Source organism: Aedes albopictus, chromosome 3, assembly GCF_035046485.1.
Source record: "Aedes albopictus strain Foshan chromosome 3, AalbF5, whole genome shotgun sequence".
NCBI classification, from domain to species: Eukaryota; Metazoa; Arthropoda; class Insecta; order Diptera; family Culicidae; genus Aedes; species Aedes albopictus.
In genome coordinates this window covers 111,965,787-111,985,998 of record NC_085138.1, presented here as the reverse complement: position 1 = coordinate 111,985,998, position 20,212 = coordinate 111,965,787, and the positions used below count along the sequence as shown (strand labels likewise).

Genomic DNA, 20,212 nt, shown 5'->3' with positions numbered 1-20,212 from the left:
CCCTCAAATCCGGGCCTGTGTGCACACACCAAAAACCAATCGATAATAATTTTGCTGGACCCTTCAGCTCTGCAAAATTCAGCAAAATATTGCTGAAAGCGTTTGGTGTGCACAGTAAACCTGCACCCATGACGACTATTTCAATTTTCAATAATTAATTTTCAACGACTCTTTCGTGGCTTTTTGGACTTTGTTCAATTGATTTTGTTAACAAATTACGATCAGCTTTATTATGATGATAATTACAACAACGAAAATATCCCAAAAGTTATTCATCATGTCACTAAGTGTTTTCCACAAACTAGTAACTCAATTTAAAAAATATACATACATCAATTTATATTTGTTTCTGAATGAGAACAGCGTCATATTATCGAAACATATGTTTTATTCTTTATTTCACATTTTCATGACGCATTACAAAATTTATTTGTAGGTACTGGAAATCAGAAACTCTTCAAGCATGTCTTCTCCTGCAAACTCACGGCTTCCTTTTGTGCATCTTCCAGTATTTGTCTTCGCTTTTTCTCGAGAGACTTCACCTCTGCTTCTCGTTGTCGTTTCATCATCTTAGCTTTGTCGGAATCCAAATCCTCCTTTCTACGACGGTCTTTATCTTCGAGATAAAGCGCATGTGAATTTCAAACCCGCTGAATGAGTTTGTTCGAGATTTGTACGCTTTCTAATCCACCTTCGTAATACATAGACACTAGGGCGGGTCAACGTTGTATGGGAAAATTTAAAACTGATCAGATTTCATCAGATCAAAGTTTTTTTGATACCCTTTGAGGTCCCAATCAACTGAGAAAATTTTGGGCATGATTGGTTTAGCCTTCATTTTGCGCATCACGATGAAGTTTGTATGGGATTTTACATCGAAAACATACTTTTTCATATTTTTGTTAAAAGTTGCTCAAAACTGTCCTATACCATACAACCGTTAATGTAAAACTATAGCCCAGGATGTGTCGAAAACTTTGGCGAAGACCGCAAAGCGATCCGATGCATGTGAAAAGGTTTTTCTCTTCGCAATTCTGGCCAAAACTTGAGATTTCATTATTGATGCTATTCCTTTACATGTTAAATGTTAAGCACACTTAGACGATCAGTAGGTGATAACTTTTGTCACAAGACTCGTATCGCTTCGACAAAGTATTTCAGGACATCTGAGGCATACTTTTACATAACCGGTTGCATACAGGGGATAGACAAAATGATCGGGACAGGCAAAATTTTCCCTTCTCAAAAAAAAAAATCAAATAGTTGTAACTTTTTCAAAAGTGCATCAAATATTGTTTGGGCCACTCACCCCTGCACACACCAGTGGATATACCATTGCTGCCCAGCCAAAACAGGTCTAGCCAGAAAGCATTACGCAACTTATATACTGGACGGTGGTGCTGACGATGGACAAACAATAGGGTGCCTTCCACCGCACCCATGCTGCCTACCTACTATCGTCGAGTCTACGAGCACGGCTATCAACAAACAACCACTGGACGATGGTCGGCTCGAGTACTGTTAGAGCACAGCTCCGTATCCGACCGTTGATCCCCATAATGACGTCACTGATATTGCTCACCAGAGAACGGAGGAGGGTTGGCTTGAGCTGGTGAGCAATATCAGAGTCAGTATAATACAACCATACCACGAGATAAGTCGATCATCACACCAAGTTTTTCGTAATTTAAGTTATAGTTAATATAAGTCAAGTGAAGTTGACTTCGGGTTTTTAATTACTCTCCGGAAGAATACCCAGTTCGCCGCGGTAGACTAGACCAGTTGGAAGGTCGAGTTACCCTTACTATTTGCGATAAAATCGTGTGTGACCGGTGGTGCATTGCTTGGTGCGGAGAATTGACGTCCCGTCGAGACCAGTTATATTTTGGCTGTCGCTGTCTGGAGCCCAGGCGAGTTCTGCTACGAGGTCGCCAGTCGAAGGTGGGTTCAGGATACGACATATGGTCCTTCGAGCCGGATACCCAAAGAACTGGACTGGTCACGGATAAGGTCGATTAGGATTCCGCCATTGTACTATCGCGGATCGTCGCTTTGTGTCGCTTTGTTACATCACGCTGTAATAGTGAGTCGCCATCGTGCCGTGGATGAAAGAGAGTTCGTGGACAAAGGAAGGCTGTTGGCACACAATCAAGCCAAGCCGCGAGGTCAACCGCGCCCTGTTGGTATCCTGTACTGAAGATTTGGGGCGATTCCTGCTAGCATCGGACCAGAGGACAGCACTAAGTTAGCGCCGCCTGTGGGTTTCCAGGTAATTATTAGATAGATACTTAGTGTGTGTCTTGCCGAAGCTAGGCATTTCCCTCTGCTAACACCACCTTTCATTCACTTTGCACTGCACATCGCCATTACGGAGCCATCGGCGCTCTCAACGAGGATCCGTCGTCCGTTCTATCAGATACGGAGCTCTGGTTAGGACTTCAATTACCCGAAGCGATCGGCGAAGATTTTCAACCGTTCCGGATCGGCATTGGGATCAACATCGAAACATCCAAGCATTTTGATCGCTGCTATGGGAAGATTCAAATATTACGTCCATGGTTTTTCGGGATTTCTAGACCCCCCTCCCCCCTCTGTCACGCAATTTTCCTATACCCAATACACGTACTGTCACACTTTTCTAACCCCCCCCCCTCCCCCAAACGTTGGACGTAATTTGTGAACGTTCCCTATCTTCGAGTGGACTCGTCAAGCAAGGAGGCCGCAACGTGGATCGTTGTCCAGGTTAGTGAACATTTAGTGTATGTCCGCCGAAGCGTGGACTTTGGATACTCCACCATTTTAATAAAATCATCCTCCTTGGCTTGCACTCCTACTCACATATCCCTCCCTGTATAATAACGGATTATTGAGGCTACATAATCACATTTGGAGTTGGATTTGGATACGGTCAGCTTATTTTGCACGGACATTTGCCACACCGTTGGTTTCTCCGGGTGAGTTACACGGTATATGTCCCGTCGAAGCTAATTATTTGGAAACTACATAATTTATCCCTCCTCTTCACGTCGATTGATGAATTTATCGAGCTTTTGATCGGTTTCTGGTTATACTTTGCGACGAAATCGGAGAATTTAACCCTATTGCTGCACCCGTATCGCTGTTCACTCGGTCAGGTGAGTCGAACGGTATATGTGCAGCCGAAGCAAAACCTTTTTGATACTACCGCAACGATTTTCTCCTCTTTCAACGTCAAACAACCCTGGTGAACCCGAGCAATCAACATTGGTTGAATAACATTGAGTGGACGTTTACTGCCGACTGCGTTGGAATCGCTTAACACTTCCTAAGGTCAGTTAGAACATTGCTATATGTCCTTCCGAAGCTAGGCAAATACGCAGAATATTACACCACTATTTTCATCCGTTCAACAAGTGATTGATTGCTGCGAGATCCATCATGTCGAGGGCAACATACAAGGTGCTGGTCGCGAAGCTGTCCGAAGTGCAACAAACTTTCAACGAAATTTGGGACTACGTTGAAGATTTACCGGAAGATGCCACCGTTAGTCAAATGACGGTACGACTGCATAGGCTCGACGATTTGTGGGAGAAATTTTCCGAGTATCTTATCGAGATCAAAACCCACGAGCTCCATGACAGTGAAACAAACCCGTACACGAGGGAGAGGAAGGAATTTAGCGATCGCTTTTACGAAGCGAAGGCGACCCTGCTGGATCGGATTAAAATCAAGCAGGAGCCAGTGAATTTGAATACATCGGTTAGGGACCCGAACGCTTCCGGTGTTGGAAGTCTTGATCATGTGCGTCTACCACAGATCAAACTCCAAACATTTGGTGGGAACATCGAGGAGTGGCTCAGTTTCCGAGATCTCTACTCCTCTATCATTCATTGCAAGGCTGATCTTCCGGAGGTAGAAAAATTCTACTACCTGAAGGGGTGCCTTCAGGGAGAACCGAAGACTTTGATCGATTCTCTGCAAATTACTAGTGCCAATTACAAGGTCGCTTGGGACCTCTTGCAAAAGCGATATGATAACAGCAAACACTTGAAAAAGCTCCAAGTTCAAGCGCTATTTAAGCTTCCTAATTTGGTGAAGGAGTCTTCATCGGATCTGCACACACTCGTGGAGGGTTTCGAGAAAATAGTGCAGACCCTGGACAACATCGTCCAGCCGTGTGACTACAAGGATCTCTTGTTGGTCAATATTCTCTCTGCGCGATTGGATCCTGTGACGCGCAGAGGGTGGGAGGAAATATCTTCTACAAAGCAACAGGATACGGTGAAGGAGTTGACAGAGTACCTCCAGCGTCGCATTCGTATGCTGGAATCGCTTCCAGGGAAAATCGCAGACTCCAGGAACGCAGCTCAACCGCTATCGACGAAGTACAAGGCATCGTCAGTCAAGTCCAGCTTCAACACTGCTCAAACACTCGGAGGAAGCTGTGCCGTTTGCAGTGCAAGCCATCTACTGTTTCAGTGCGGTGTGTTCCAAAGGATGCCGCTATCGGAAAGGGAAGCAGTCCTGAGAAGTCACTCTCTCTGCAGGAATTGTTTCAAGTCAGGACATCACGCGAAGGATTGTCAGTCCAAATTCTCTTGTCGGCATTGCAAGAGTCGTCATCATTCGCTGGTGTGCTTCAGACCTGGCAAGGATAAATCTTCGAAGTCAGCGGTTGCGGCAAATTCGTCGAATCCTTCGAGCCCCACGGAAGCATCAATTCCTAACACTCAGGTTCAGCCCACTTCATCAACTCCCCAAGTGTCCAATATGGCGTCCACTGACACTGTGGTGGCACATGGTTCAGCCCAGCATTCCCAGGTGTTACTGGCGACGGCTATCGTGATCGTTGAGGACAATAGTGGGCAGCGCTATCCCGCGCGCGCTTTGCTGGACTCGGGATCGGAGAGCAACTTTGTAACTGAAAGACTCAGTCAGCGGTTAAGGGTAACCCGCCACAAGGTAGAAGTCAAGATTCACGGTATCGGTCAAGCGGTAACCAATGTTAAGCAGCAAATCGAAGCCACCATTCGATCACGAGTTTCTGAGTTCTCTCAACGGATGAATTTCCTCGTCCTACCTAAGGTGACTGTCCATCTACCGACGTCTTCCATCAATATCGCAAAGTGGAACATCCCAGAGGGCATAGAATTGGCTGACCCATCGTTCAATGTGTCCATGAACGTGGACATGGTTTTGGGAATTCAGTCGTTCTTCCAATTCTTCAGAAACGGACGGCAGGTTTCATTAGGAGAACGACTACCGGCGCTCAACGAATCCGTTTTCGGTTGGGTAGTATGTGGTGGATCATCGGTTTCCAGTCAGTCGCTGAACATCAGCTGCAACGTGTCGACTTCAGAAGGTTTAGAGGAATTGGTAGCCCGATTTTGGTCCTGCGAGGAGATTGGGTCTGCCGAAAACTATTCGCCACAAGAAGCGCGTTGCGAGGAGCATTTTGTTCGCACCGTTCGTCGAGGAGAAGACGGACGTTACACTGTCTCTTTACCAAAGGATACAGAGGTTTTGAAGCGAATTGGCGAGTCAAGGGATATCGCCGTTCGTCGGCTTCAAAGTACGGAGCGCAGATTAGCGAAGAACGAGGATCTTCGTGGTCAATACTGCGCATTCATGGAAGAATATCTCCAGCTCGGCCATATGCGGAAGGTCGAGAGCATCACCGTTCCATCGAATCACTGCTATCTACCCCACCATCCAGTTGTGAAGGAAGCCAGTACCACAACAAAGGTTCGCGTTGTCTTCAATGCTTCCAGTGAAACGACTACCAGGGTGACGTTGAACGATGCGCTGTTGGTTGGGCCGATCATCCAAGATGATCTTCGTTCTATAATCATGAGGAGTCGGACTAAACAAGTAATGTTGGTAGCGAACGTTGAGAAAATGTTCCGCCAAATCTGGATCAATGAGGAGGACCGACCACTGCAGTCCATCTTATGGCGATCGTCACCGGAGGAGGAAATCAACACCTTCGAGCTAAACACCGTCACGTATGGCACGAAACCGGCACCATTCCTAGCAACGAGAGTTCTGAAGCAGTTGGCGGATGACGAAGAAGGAAAGTTTCCACTTGGTGCCAAGGCAGTAAGAGAATACACCTACATGGACGATGTTATAACGGGCACGGACGACGTGGACGAAGCTTTGAAATTGAGAGTCCAGTTGCAGCGGCTTACGACAGCTGTAGGATTTAAACTACGCAAATGGGCTTCCAAGCATCCCGGCGCGTTGATGGGAGTCCTCGAAGAGGATTTAGCGATCCCGTCAACTCAGGAAATCAGTTTGGATCCAGATCCGTCAGTAAAAACGCTCGGATTAACCTGGATGCCAGGAACCGACACTCTACGCTTCCAGTTCACCATTCCAAACTTGCAAGACACGAAGTTGTTGACCAAGCGCATGATTCTTTCGATAATCGCTACTCTATTCGATCCGCTAGGCCTCATAGGAGCGGCAATCACAACGTTCAAGGTGTTCATGCAGGTATTGTGGACACTGAAGAACGAGGATGAACAACGGATCGGTTGGGACGAACCACTGCCCAAAACGGTGGGTGAGACGTGGCAAGGATATCATCAGCAACTTCCAACTCTCAACCAGCTGAGGATCAAAAGGTGCGTTTTAATTCCTGAGGCGCAGCGGATAGATCTTCACTGCTTTTCGGATGCTTCGGAGAAGGCTTACGGAGGATGCATTTATGTACGAAGTGAGGATTCCGACAGAAATGTACAAGTTCGACTGTTTGCTTCGAAGTCTAGGGTGGCTCCGTTGAATCGCCAATCCATTCCGAGGTTAGAGTTGTGTGGCGCACTTTTGACTGCGGAGCTGTACGGAAAGGTTATACAATCCATCAGATTACCGGTAAATGTACACTTTTGGACGGATTCTACGTGCGTGCTGCGCTGGATAGCAGCTACTCCCAACACGTGGAGCACGTATATTGGGAATCGATGCGCAAAAATTCAGCGGCTAACTGAGGGCTATCAGTGGCGACATGTTCCTGGATCACAGAATCCCGCTGATCTCATTTCTAGAGGAATAACCCCGACGAATATTGCGATTAATCACTTTTGGTGGCATGGGCCGGACTGGTTGCTATCAGATCCGGAAGAATGGCCACAATTGGCAGAGCTGCGGAACAGCGAAGAAGTAGAGAAGGAAAGACGTCGCACTGCAACCGCGGCTACAATGGCAACCACAGACGTGTTCGTTGAGGAATACGTCGCCAAATTTTCGACATACTCGGACTTGATTCGGACAACAGCAATTTGGCAACGTCTTATCAAGCTTCTCAAGATACCGAAAGCAGAAAGGAGAAGTGGGTTTCTTACGTCGGAAGAGCTCAAAGAAGCAGAGCATACAATCATTCGGATGGTGCAAAGGGTATCGCTCACCGATGAATGGAAGGATCTATCAGAAGGGAAACCTGTGTCCCGGAAATCTCCGCTACGTTGGTTCCACCCCTACATATCGTCTGAGGGATTGATGCGGCTCGGTGGACGATTAGGTCACTCTGCGGAACCTGAGGACTTCAAACATCCAATCGTCCTACCTAAGGGTCATCGTTTCACCCACTTGATTGTGACACACTACTACATTAGACTACTTCACGCCGGACCACAGTTGCTGTTAAGCACTATTCGGCAGAAATTCTGGCCATTAGGAGGGAGAAACATCGCTCGACAGGTTGTCCAGCGTTGCTACCGGTGCTTCCGAGCGAAGCCGTCTGCGGTGAAGCAATTTATGGGAGATTACCTAAGGAAAGAGTAACGGTATCCCGCCCATTCTCCCGAACGGGCATAGACTTCTTCGGGCCACTTTACGTTAGGCCAGGTCCCAGACGAACGGCGGTAAAAGCTTATGAAGCCATTTTTATATGCCTGTCAACCAAAGCAATTCATATCGAGCTAGTCTCAGACTTGTCGACAGATCGATTCATCCAGGCGTTAAGGCGGTTTGAGGCGAGGCGGGGAAGATGCGCTGATATATTTTCGGATAATGGCACCAATTTCGTCGGTGCCCGAAATCGACTGCAAGATTTGCTTCGTCTGCTGAAGGATAAGGACCATAAGGAGAAGGTGAACAACTACTGTCTTGACGAAGGCATACGCTGGCACTTTAGTCCTCCAAGTGGCCCTCATTTCGGTGGACTTTGGGAGGCTGCAGTGCGTTCCACCAAATTCCACCTCCAAAGAGTCATTGGAGATAACCCGGTTTCAATCGAAGATATGACTACGCTGTTTGTTCAGATTGAGGGATGCCTAAACTCCAGACCCATCACCACGCTCTCAGAGAGCCCTGAAGACCTCGAACCTCTCACACCTGCGCATTTTCTTGTGGGAGGGTCACTACAAGCACTCCCGGAGATCGATGTTACCACAACTCCTACCAATCGACTCACTCAGTTCGAACTAGTCCAACGGAAGGTCCAAGATTTTTGGAAACGGTGGAGACAGGAGTATTTGAGCCAGCTCCAAGGGCGGAACAGACGTTGGCGGCCCCCGGTTGAAATTGAAGCGGGCAGAATGGTGGTGATATGCGACGATAATCTACCCCCAATGCGCTGGAAGCTCGGCCGAATCGAGCAAATCCATCCCGGAGCAGATGGTGTAGTTCGCGTAGTAACTCTGCGGACAGCTACTGGGGAGCTCAAACGACCAGTGGAAAAGGTTTGCCTTCTACCGGAACCGATCAGGGAGCACGAATTCTACTCCCATTTTCAAAATTAAGTTTACCCTGTCCAATCCCTATCCACATCCTATCCCAGCCGAAGAGGAGTTCTCTTTTCTCTTGCAGAAATTCGGATAATTTCAGGGTGGGTGAGAATGTTTGGGCCACTCACCCCTGCACACACCAGTGGATTGGATATACCATTGCTGCCCAGCCAAAACAGGTCTAGCCAGAAAGCATTACGCAACTTATATACTGGACGGTGGTGCTGACGATGGACAAACAATAGGGTGCCTTCCACCGCACCCATGCTGCCTACCTACTATCGTCGAGTCTACGAGCACGGCTATCAACAAACAACCACTGGACGATGGTCGGCTCGAGTACTGTTAGAGCACAGCTCCGTATCCGACCGTTGATCCCCATAATGACGTCACTGATATTGCTCACCAGAGAACGGAGGAGGGTTGGCTTGAGCTGGTGAGCAATATCAGAGTCAGTATAATACAACCATACCACGAGATAAGTCGATCATCACACCAAGTTTTTCGTAATTTAAGTTATAGTTAATATAAGTCAAGTGAAGTTGACTTCGGGTTTTTAATTACTCTCCGGAAGAATACCCAGTTCGCCGCGGTAGACTAGACCAGTTGGAAGGTCGAGTTACCCTTACTATTTGCGAGAAAATTGTGTGTGACCGGTGGTGCATTGCTTGGTGCGGAGAATTGACGTCCCGTCGAGACCAGTTATATTTTGGCTGTCGCTGTCTGGAGCCCAGGCGAGTTCTGCTACGAGGTCGCCAGTCGAAGGTGGGTTCAGGATACGACAAATATTCTCAAATTTTTACTGTAAGTTCATCAACTATTTGTGTATCAGTGGACAAAATTTGGAAAAGATCGAACTATTCTGCACAAAGTTATAAAGATTCTAAAAAATAGAATAGGTAGAATTATCCAATAGCCAACTTTGAGCTGTTATATCTCCGGATTCAATGAACCGAATGCAATGAAATTTTGACCATTCATGACTTATATAATGTGCTTTGATAAACTTTTGACATAATTTAAAATTTTTAACACGGAAGAAAATTATAACGATTAGATTATTTTTGTAATAAAACATCAAATTTTCTTAAATTTCAAAATCGTTTCAAATTTCAAGATGCTAATTATAGTTCATTTAAATTCCCTCCGATTGTCTTGAATACAGATATGTTTTGAAAGAAAATAACAACATAGGCGGCAATTCATTGAAAAAGTAATGAGATGCATATTAAAAATAAACCAATTTACTTAAAAATCATAAAATTAATGAAATCGTTATAACTTTTCCTCTTGTTAATAATTACAAGTTTAGTCATACGTTTTTCAGAGCACATTATATAAGTCATAAATGGACAAAATTTCATTGCATTCGGTTCATTGTATCCGGAGATATAACAGCTCAAAGTTGGCTATCGGATAATTCTACCTTTTTCTGAAATGCTTGTAACTTCGTGCAGAATAGCCCGATCTTTTCCAAATTTTGTCCACTGATACACAATAAGCTGATCAACTCACAGTGAAAATTTGAGAATATTTGATGCACTTTTCGAAAAGTTACAGCTAATTGGACATTTTTTGAAAAGTGAAAATTTTGCCTGTCCCGATCATTTTGTCTATCCCCTGTACTTTCAGAATAATTTTATTCTTCATTTCTGAACAAAATGCAAAAAAGTGAGTTTTCCCATGTAAAATCCCATACAAATTTGATTCGTGATGCGCAAAGTGTAGGCATAACTGATCGTGCTCAAATTTTGTACAGTCACTCAGGACCCGAAATGGAATAAAAAAAAACCTTGATCGAAAAAAACGACCTGTATGACCCACGCTAATAGACACCATCATAGACCAGTCGTCGAGCTACGACGGACTCCTCGCGCATGATCATTTTGACGATGAATAGAAGCTCTGAATAAGCATCTCCAATCAACACACTGCACCAAAATACGTTAAGTCGTTCTCTTTTACGGTCATATTAATCAAACTTTTCAGAGTGCTTCGTTGATTTGATGACAGAACGGTATTGCTTCACTGCCATATCTGCCGTAGATCCGCCGATTCGTCCACTGTCACTCAGTTTAGTTAACATGCTTTCGAATCGTCTTTTTGTCAATTTTCGATCTCCACTGATCACTGCAGGATTCAGACAAGAAGCCGCTTCTGTAAGACCACTACTTGTAAATATGTTTCTCTTGTCAGCCCGGTGTATTTTTGAGAGTTTTTTTTTGTGTCAAATCCTAACATGACTTCCTTTACACAGATTCTGATGTTCCAGCTCAGTATTTTTTTCACTGAGTTTAGTTTTTTTTTTCATCTTTTTACTGAGTTCTCAACAGCAGATTTATCTCGGTACGCTCGGTAATCGTATTTACCGTTCACCAGTAATGATATTTACCGTGTATCAGTAACTTTTGACAGTCAATTAGCTGAGCTCGGTAACTCATTTACAGAATATCAGCAAAAGAAATAACCGAGCGTTTCGAGATAAATCTGCTGTTGAGAACTCAGTAAAAAGTTGGGAAAAATACCGAACTGATCATAGTGTGCAGCAAAAATGTTTGTTGGGTTAGTGTAGCGCAGAAGATTGCGTCCGAAGACAGTCATTTCATCTCGAACTGATACACGGTCAGGCGATCCACTAAACACTCCCGAGACGGTGGACGCTTCCAGTACTTCATGTTTCTTCTTATGCTCGAAGAAATCTTCCTTGCATTTTTCTTCTCTGAATGACACCAGAATTGGGACATCTGTTTTGTTCGCAGTTTTTCCAGACATCCGTCTTTCAGAGGTGATATCTGAAGCAAATAACCAACAGCGCAGCATATTTCATGGACAAGCTTGATGATATTCTCGCATTCGATTAGAGGTAGGTCCTAGGATAGGTAGGCCCAGTACAACAGCATTCTTCGCTAATAGTTGGCGGTTTGCCTTATCCAGTTCGAACTCCAGGGAGTCTACCTCAGCTGTCAGATCTTGGTATGTTTTGTTTGGCAACTTGCAAGTTCACTCCGAAATTTGCAATTCTTCGCCTTCAATGCTGCCATATCATCCTTGAATTGTCGAAAATTGGTCTGAATCTTATCGAATTGGTTCGAAAAAAAAAACTGCTGAGATTACTCTACAGGGGATAAGTACTCAAAACAACTGGGACAGGTAAAATTTTCACTTTTCAAAAAATGTTCAAATCGCTGTAACTTTTCGAAAAGGGCATCAAATATTCTCAAATGTTTACTGTAAGTTCATCAACTAGTTGTGTACCAGTGGTCACAATTTGGAAAAGATCGGGCCATTCTACATTAAGTTATAAAGGTTCTAGAAAAAGGTATAATTATCCGATAGTCAATTTTGAGCTGTTATATCTCCGGATTCAATGATCCGAATGCAATGAAATGTTGATCATTTATGTCTTATATAATGAGCTATCAAAAACATTTGACTAAACTTAAAATTCTACACATGAAAGAAAATTATTTCGTTTAGATTATTTTTCTAATATAAAACCAATTTATCCAAAACTTCATCATCGTTTCAAATTCGAGATAGTAATTATAGTTCATTTAAATTTCCTCTTATTGAATTGAATAAATTTATGTTTCAAAGGAAAGCAACCAAATAGCCTTCATTAAATTGAAAAAGTAATGGGATGCATATGAAAAATAGATAAATTTACTGAAAAAATATGGAATAAATGAAATCGCCATCTTCAACTGTTTTTCAAAGTTCATTATATTAGTCATAAATGATCAAAATTTCATTGCATTCGGATCATTGAATCCAGAGATATAACAGCTCAAAGTTGGCTATCGAATAATTATACCCTTTTCTAGAATCTTTATAACTTCGTGTAGAATGGCCCGATCTTTTCCAAACTTGAACCATTGATACACAACTAGTTGATGAGCTCACAGTAAAAAATTGAGAATATTTGATGCCCGTTTCGAAAAGTTACAGCGACTTGACCATTTATAAAAAGTGTAATTTTTACCTGTCCCAGTTATTTTGAGTATCCCCTGTATTTTGCCACTAGTTTCCACCAACGATGATAGCTAAAGTCGCGATTGCTCCACAACGTACCCGAACTGTGATGCCTCCTTCCTCGAATCGTTCATACCTTCACTTCATTCAGAGTGTGCAGTTCAGCAACCACAGTGTTGAGATGCAACATCATTCTTATGTAGCACAAAATTACAATAATCTTTATTTCATACTTCAGTCTGTCAATTTCCAGTCATATCCTACTCTCAATTCAATGCGCTATACTACAGTGCACGACAAACAATTTCGTTGTCGAACGATCTCCTGAATGATTTGGGGTGGAGGCCATTAGCGATGGAGCCATTTAGTTTCAACAACTTCAAAAAAATAGTCAAAATTGTGGAGTGGAGACGCATGGTAGCTCTCATATTCACAGGGTTCTTATTAGCTCACTTCACTTCCTGACTGACCCAGGTGCATAGAGCATAGCATTGCGTCAAAGAACTCAAATATACAGAGTTGAATGAAATTGAATGTTTATATTTCACCCCTGCAACATTTGTATACATAATTATCACATCTACTTAGGTATTACAACTCAATTACAAAGAAACCAAAATGTATCAGCAGAGCAGAAAATAACCGGAAAATTCCGTGAATCGTTTGCCACTTTATCACCGAACAACGCGCTGAAACAAACAAACAACCGCGCCTCTGGTATGATTTATTGCTGGTGGAGCGGAGCAGGTCTGTATCATCTGTGTCTCAGTTCATACCGCGCCGACAGTCTGTTACGTAGAACTACACATCCTTCAACAGGTTAGAATGTCATCTGTCTATCAGCCGCTCGTTCCGTTCGTTGTTCGTGCGTTGGCCCGTATAGGAAATATAGATCTTCGATAGGGCCGCCATGGACGGAGCGTGGGAGAGACCGATCCTTCTGCCATGCGCCAGTTTCCGTTACTCAGCTAAACACAGAATCAAAGTTGATTTAATGAGGGTATTGATAGATGCACCAAGCGAAAAGAAGAAGAAGTTTTGACATCCAAGCGGTGTGCCGTCGATTAGATCCTCGTCGCTGATTGGTCGATGGATGTAAACGGCACACCGCTTGGATGTCAAAATTTTTCTTCTTACCGCTTGGTGCATCAATCAATGGGTTGAGAACGAGAGATTCAAGAGACTCTGAGACTCATCTCACTGATACCGATGAGCCACGCTGCCACTCTGCTTTCGATTAGGTTATCATCACACACCAGAGGATGAGCAGCGCGGAAAGGGTCGGGTTATTTCTCGTGTGCGAGAACGTCGGGAATGTCTTGTTGTTATCAAACAGATTAGAGAAAACAAAATGCTCAGTGGAGGGATTCTTTCCGTTTGTGTTTTGTTAGTGAATCAAGTTGTTCAAGTATACATACAGGGGATACTCAAAATAACTGGGATAGGTAAAATTTTCACTTTTTAAAAACTGTTCAACTCGCTATAACTTTTCGAAAAAAAGCATCAAATATTCTCAAATTTTTACTGTAAGTTCATCAACTAGTTGTGTATCAGTGGTCAAAATTTGGAAAAGATTGAGCCATTCTACACGAAGTTATGAAGGTTCTAGAAAAAGCTATAATTATCCGACAGCCAACTTTGAGCTGTTATATCTCCGGATTCAATGAACCGAATGCAATGAAATTTTGATCATTTATGACTTATATAATGAGCTATCAAAAACTTTTGACTAAACTTAAAATTCTTTACACGAAAGAAAATTATTACGATTGGATTATTTTTCTAATATACCACCAATTTATCCAAAACTTTATCATCGTTTCAAAATTCGAGATAGTAATTATAGTTCATTTAAATTCCCTCTAATTGACTTCAATATGAATATGTTTTGAAAGGAAGTAACAAAATAACCGGCATCAAATTGAAAAAGTAATGGGATGCATATGAAAAATAGATAAAATTACTAAAAAAACATGGAATAAATTAAACCGCCATAACTTTTTTTCTCATTAATAATTTCAAATTAAGTAAACTGTTTTTCAAAGTTCATTATATAAGTCATAAATGATCAAAATTTCATTGCACTCGGTTCATTGAATCCGGAGATATAACAGCTCAAAGTTGGCTATCGGATAATTATGCCTTTTTCCTAGAATCTTTATAACTTCGTGTAGAATGGCCCGATGTTTTCCAACTTTGAACCACTGATACACAACTAGTTGGTGAACTTACAGCAAAAATTTGAGCATATTTGATGCCTTTTTCAAAAAGTTACAGCGAGTTGAATATTTTTTGAAAAGTGAAAATTTTACTTGTCTCAGTTATTTTGAGTATCCCCTGTAGATAGGCGCAGCCACTTGCAAGACAGATTCTACGCGTTTCAGCTCAGCGGTTATGGAGAAACAAGGTTAAAGCAAAGTGATTGCTAATGTTGTTGTTTTCGCGCGTAATGCGATTTAATGTATTCATTTGGAGAAACGACGACATGCAGCTGGCGAAAGTGAGATAGACCATCTTTGCCCATATGTATCAACAGCTGTTAATATGAACTTGATCATCAACAATGTTTTTTTTTAATTTACTTTTATATTTGTATAAATGAGAAACATTTTTTACAAACGTCTTACTACCTACTTATGTGACAGAATTGACCTTTTTTCAGAAATCAATTTTTGAAATTCACACTTTGTTTTATGTAATACCTATATGATAAATAAACTATTATGAATTTGAATCTTTGCACGATAAGACTGGGTATGTTGCGCAACCCGGATAAAAACTAACCATAGGGTGTTTGGTGAAAACCATACAGTGTACCAGCTACAATAAAGTGTATTGTAATGGAATGGTTCGCCAGAAGCTTTGCTTATTGTAGCTGCTATACATTTACATCCGATCTTTATGTAGCTATATATTATACTGTTTTTCTTAAGTTTAAACCATTTACTTTTCCGAAATATTATTATTCCGTGCATTTTTAATTATTCATTCAGTTTTAGATTTTTTCCGTGTTTTGTTTTGTTGATGTTCGTGACTTTTTTGATGCAAAGGAAAGGAAAGAGTTAAAAGTGAATAAGTTGAAACATCAATTGAAAGTCAATAAAATTTTTAAATAAGTGGTGAACCAGGTGTCCTAATGACTGCAGATTCAAGAGATATGGCGGGCAAGGTATGTAGAGTGCTATGAGAGGAATATGTATGTAGGTCAACCCGGAAAGACGCAGGTCAGATTACCGTAAATCAGTGGATGACTTCAACACTATTTTTTCTGTATCTGCATTCAGGGGAGTTTTCTCCCCTTCTCTTATATTGTGAACTCGAGTGTGAACTTACCTTCGACCACAACCGAATGAAATGCAATTGACGAAATTTATCTTTGACGTAGAGCCATCTGTAACATATGGGTTCGGGTTCGCTTTTTAACCTAAATTATATTTGAATCGAACTTGACAGTTTTCTCATGAGTTGTTATGTATTTCAAACTTTAGTCAAACAGGAGCCTCAATATTGCAATAACGGTTAAGCACGCTGTAATGATACTTATGTACCTCGTCACCCACTTCATGCAACTACATTAGTGGTCTAATAACACTTAGCGCGCTCGGCATAGTTCCATCATGCCGCTCAAAGTGTTGCCACAAATAATGCTTAGATTGCAAAACCCGGTTATCTGCCTGGTGGTACATGGGAGCCCAAGCTTCAACTGTTAAGGCATTCAGAGACTACTCAGACTTAGCATGGGTGATCCCGAGGGCGATCCTATATATGAAGGGTTGTTCAAGACGCTCTGGAGAATTCCCAAAGCGTTTTCTAATTATGTTGAACTTGATAGGTGCAGAGGCTTTGTGCCACAAGCCGACATGTGCCGAGATAATCACGGGAATATTCTCACGAGCGAGCGTGAGGTGATCGAGAGGTGGCGGCAGCATTACGATGAGCACCTCAGTGGCGACGTTGCAAGCACCGAAGGGGGCGCGGTGACAGATCTTGGAGTACGTGCGCAGGACGAAAGATTTCTAGCCCCAACCAAGAGATTGAAGACGATGTTAGCCGGTTGAAAAACAACAAAGCCGCTGGAGTAGATCAACTACCAAGGGAGTTACTATATACGGTGGAGAAGCACTGGTAAGAGCACTACACTGGGTCATTACCAAGATTTGGGAGGAGGAAGTATTACCGGAGGAGTGGATGGAAGGTATCGTGTGTCCCATCTACAAAAAGGGCGATAAGTTGGATTGCGGGAACTATTGAGCGATCACGCTACTGAGCACTGCCTACAAGGTACTCTTTCAAATTTTATGCCACCGTCTATTACCGATTGCAAGAGAGTTCGTGGGGCAATATCAGGCTGGATTTATGGGTGAATGCGCTACAACGGACCAGATGTTCGCCATCCGCCAGGTGTTGCAGAAATGCCGCGAATACAACGTGCCCACACATCACTTGTTCATCGATTTGAAATCGGCGTATGATACAATCGATCGAGAACAGATATGGCCAGTGGCGTAGCCAGGAATTGTCTCTGGGAGGGGTTTTCAACGGTCAATGATACCTTTTTTGATTTGACACTTACATTTTATAAACAGTAATGAGCAATAGAATTCGTAGTTTGAAAATAGCGGCGCAGCCGAAAAATTTTTTCGTCGCAAAACGCTTTATACTGAAAATTTGTTCCACAAATTTTGGCTCTGGGGGGGGGGGGGGGGGGGTTTAACCCCAAAACCAACCCCGTGGCTACGCCAGTGGCTATGGCAGATTATGCACGAATACGGATTCCCGGATAAACTGATACGAAGACGACGATGGATCGAGTGATGCGCGTAGTTCGAGTATCAGGGACACTCTCGAGTCCCTTTGAATCTCGCAGAGGGTTACGGCAAGGTGATGGTCTTTCGTGCTTGCTGTTTAATATTGCGTTAGAAGGTGTAATAAGCAGAGCGGGGATAAACACGAGTGGAATGATTTTCACGAAGTCCATTCAGCTGCTTGGTTTCGCTGATGATATTGATGTTATAGCTCGTAAATTTGAGACGATAGCGGAAACGTACATCCAACTAAAAAGTGAAGCCAGGCGAATCGGATTAGTCATTAATGCATTGGAGCGTTTGGTACGGTATGTCCGCGCATCCTTCCTCCCCTGTAGATTCTAGAATTGCTTCGACGGAAAACTATCGTTTAAACTAGTAGAATAACAAAAGGTCCTCTACAAGATGGACACTTGAAAATAGTAAATTATTGAAATTAAAGTTATTAAATTAATTAAATACGAAATGTGACTACAGCGCCATTGAAGTTCTAGTGTATTTCTATTTTTAAACTCGAGGCAATTCCAAGAATCATCTTTGCGGCAAATACAACGCAGTAGGCCTGGCCGCTTTGGCACTTGCATCATATCCCTGATATGGGGTGATGCACAAATTATGTCACGCAAAAATTGACCTTTTTCCTTTCCTTTTTCAACACCCCCCCCCCCTTCCCCCATAAGTCACACTTTTTGTATGGAACCTCAATATTTTTTGTATGAGTCGTCACGTTCAGCAAATCCCCCCCTAAAAGCGTGACGTAATTTATGCACGACCCCTATGTTACAAGCCTCAATAAATATTGGCAAGAAAAGTACCCAAGTAACATAAGTGGTTGAACAACAGTTTCTTAAGCTGCGTAAGCTGAAATTTGCTTGAGAGCCGTTTGTTCAATTCTTGTTCAGCAAAAAATGTTTGTTGGGTAGTTTGGCTTAATCTAACCTGATTACTTTCCAGGACGCTTTCTCGTACTGGCTGCGTTTGTATTAGATTAGATTAGAAGATGATAAGTCCGTGTTAGCAATTGTTGTTCGACCTTTGTAAACAAATGCATACACTCAGAAAACGAGAAAGTCATGGAATGACTATTTTTTATTCACTTGATAACTAAATTGAGTTTATGCATACATATAGCTGAAAATTACGCGCTATTAAAATAGCACGCTAACGCCGCTCAGCACAAAAGTGCATAATTTCCAGACTACACCAAAAATGTGTAACCCTTGCACATTCACAAAATCAGCTCCTGTGTCCGCAAAATCGTTAAATTCGCAAAAATTTTTGTTCAGCAATCTAGCTAGGTTTACTAGTGACCTTGGAAAACAAAAAAAAATATCAACTTTTCGCATCTAGACGAGTGTACGAGCTTTTTTTGAGAATGTGTAACTGTAACACATTTTTGTGTGGTCTGGAAATTATGCACATATGAGTAGGGCTTACACATTTTAGTGCTGAGCGGTTTTACTGTGAGAACTTAGTATTTCAATGCGTAAATAGAGTTTAGTTATCAAATTTCTTTAATTCGGATTAGCAATTGTGCATGATTGAACAAGTGATTTAGTGAAAATTATTAAAAGAACTTGTACATTCCATAAGAATGGATTTTTTTTAGACATTCCAGAGGTAAATATTCAATATATTATTCATCTTAAAGAATAATCTTCTTAATATATAATTAAAATCGACAGGTTAGGAGTTCTGGTGTGGTTCATTCCATGTTGCGTCATCGAGACAGGACTTCGGGTCTAAGTTCCGGTCTTCGGGCTTCGTCAAGGATTTCGCAGAAGCACGAATTAACACCATTAACAATATTATAACTTGTGAAGTAGACACAAATGAAATAATAAATGCAAATAAATGGTTTACACCGTGTCCAATAAGTTCTCATACAAAATCAAATTCATTTCATTTCACATCTGTAATTAGAATTTTCAAAGTAAATATATTTATTGAAAGGCCAACTAACATACACCAAATACAGCATATGTTTCGGAACTAACTGTACTTTATCCTTCTCTGCTGATCGCTTATGTGTCGTTAGTCAATTTCAGCTGGCACGCACGCCATTCCATTGGTATTTCATCGTATTTTAACGAGTAATGGATTTAAAGTGAAACAAATTAGATTCTTGTCGTCCCCATTGCTAGTAGCAACTATGACCAGAAGAGAAAAAATATGAGATCCTGTATCGGTAATGTACTGAGCCGTTTAATTTTGTACAAAATAAAACGTAAATTAAATAAAAACGTCCATTTATCTGTTTCAATGAGATTTGTCTGGTTAAAGAAGCATGGGTGTATCTTATCTGGTTGCATCACGTAATTCTCACTTATAAAACATGCTTGTATTCCTATTGTGGTAAATTTTGTCCAAAATTTACGTTTTTTTATGTTTATCTTTGAAATCACGGTTATTTTCATGAAAATCAGCCCAAGTTGAGCTTACTTGCAAATTTTTTACCATATCATCACTAAAACTGTATTGTTTTAGCCTTAGTTTATCCATTTGGTACATCACTTGGGATACAAACTCAAAATTTATCCATATGGACTCTATTTTGCTACCGTAGAATGAAAAACTTTTCGGATATTTTTCTTGCGTGCCGGAGAAAACGGATTTCAGAAAACGGAAGTGTACTGCTAGGCTTACAAAAACAAATAGAAAATAAAGTTATTCTAAACCGTATGCTTTATTATGATTCCAGTTCAAAATCGAATTAGCGACATTTTT

At 42.0% G+C, this 20,212-nt stretch overlaps 2 protein-coding genes across 2 annotated transcripts; both read left to right on the top strand.

Annotated features, from left to right (window-relative positions):
- The first annotated feature begins 3,417 nt into the window (after positions 1-3,417).
- Positions 3,418-4,507, top strand: LOC134290323 (uncharacterized). Its single transcript, XM_062857437.1, has 2 exons — positions 3,418-4,260; positions 4,319-4,507. The coding sequence occupies exons 1-2, from the start codon at positions 3,418-3,420 to the stop codon at positions 4,505-4,507; spliced, it is 1,032 nt and encodes a 343-aa protein (XP_062713421.1).
- A 242-nt stretch (positions 4,508-4,749) lies between these two features.
- Positions 4,750-7,764, top strand: LOC134290322 (uncharacterized). The gene has a single exon (XM_062857436.1). The coding sequence runs from the start codon at positions 4,750-4,752 to the stop codon at positions 7,762-7,764; it is 3,015 nt and encodes a 1,004-aa protein (XP_062713420.1).
- Positions 7,765-20,212: the final 12,448 nt, after the last annotated feature.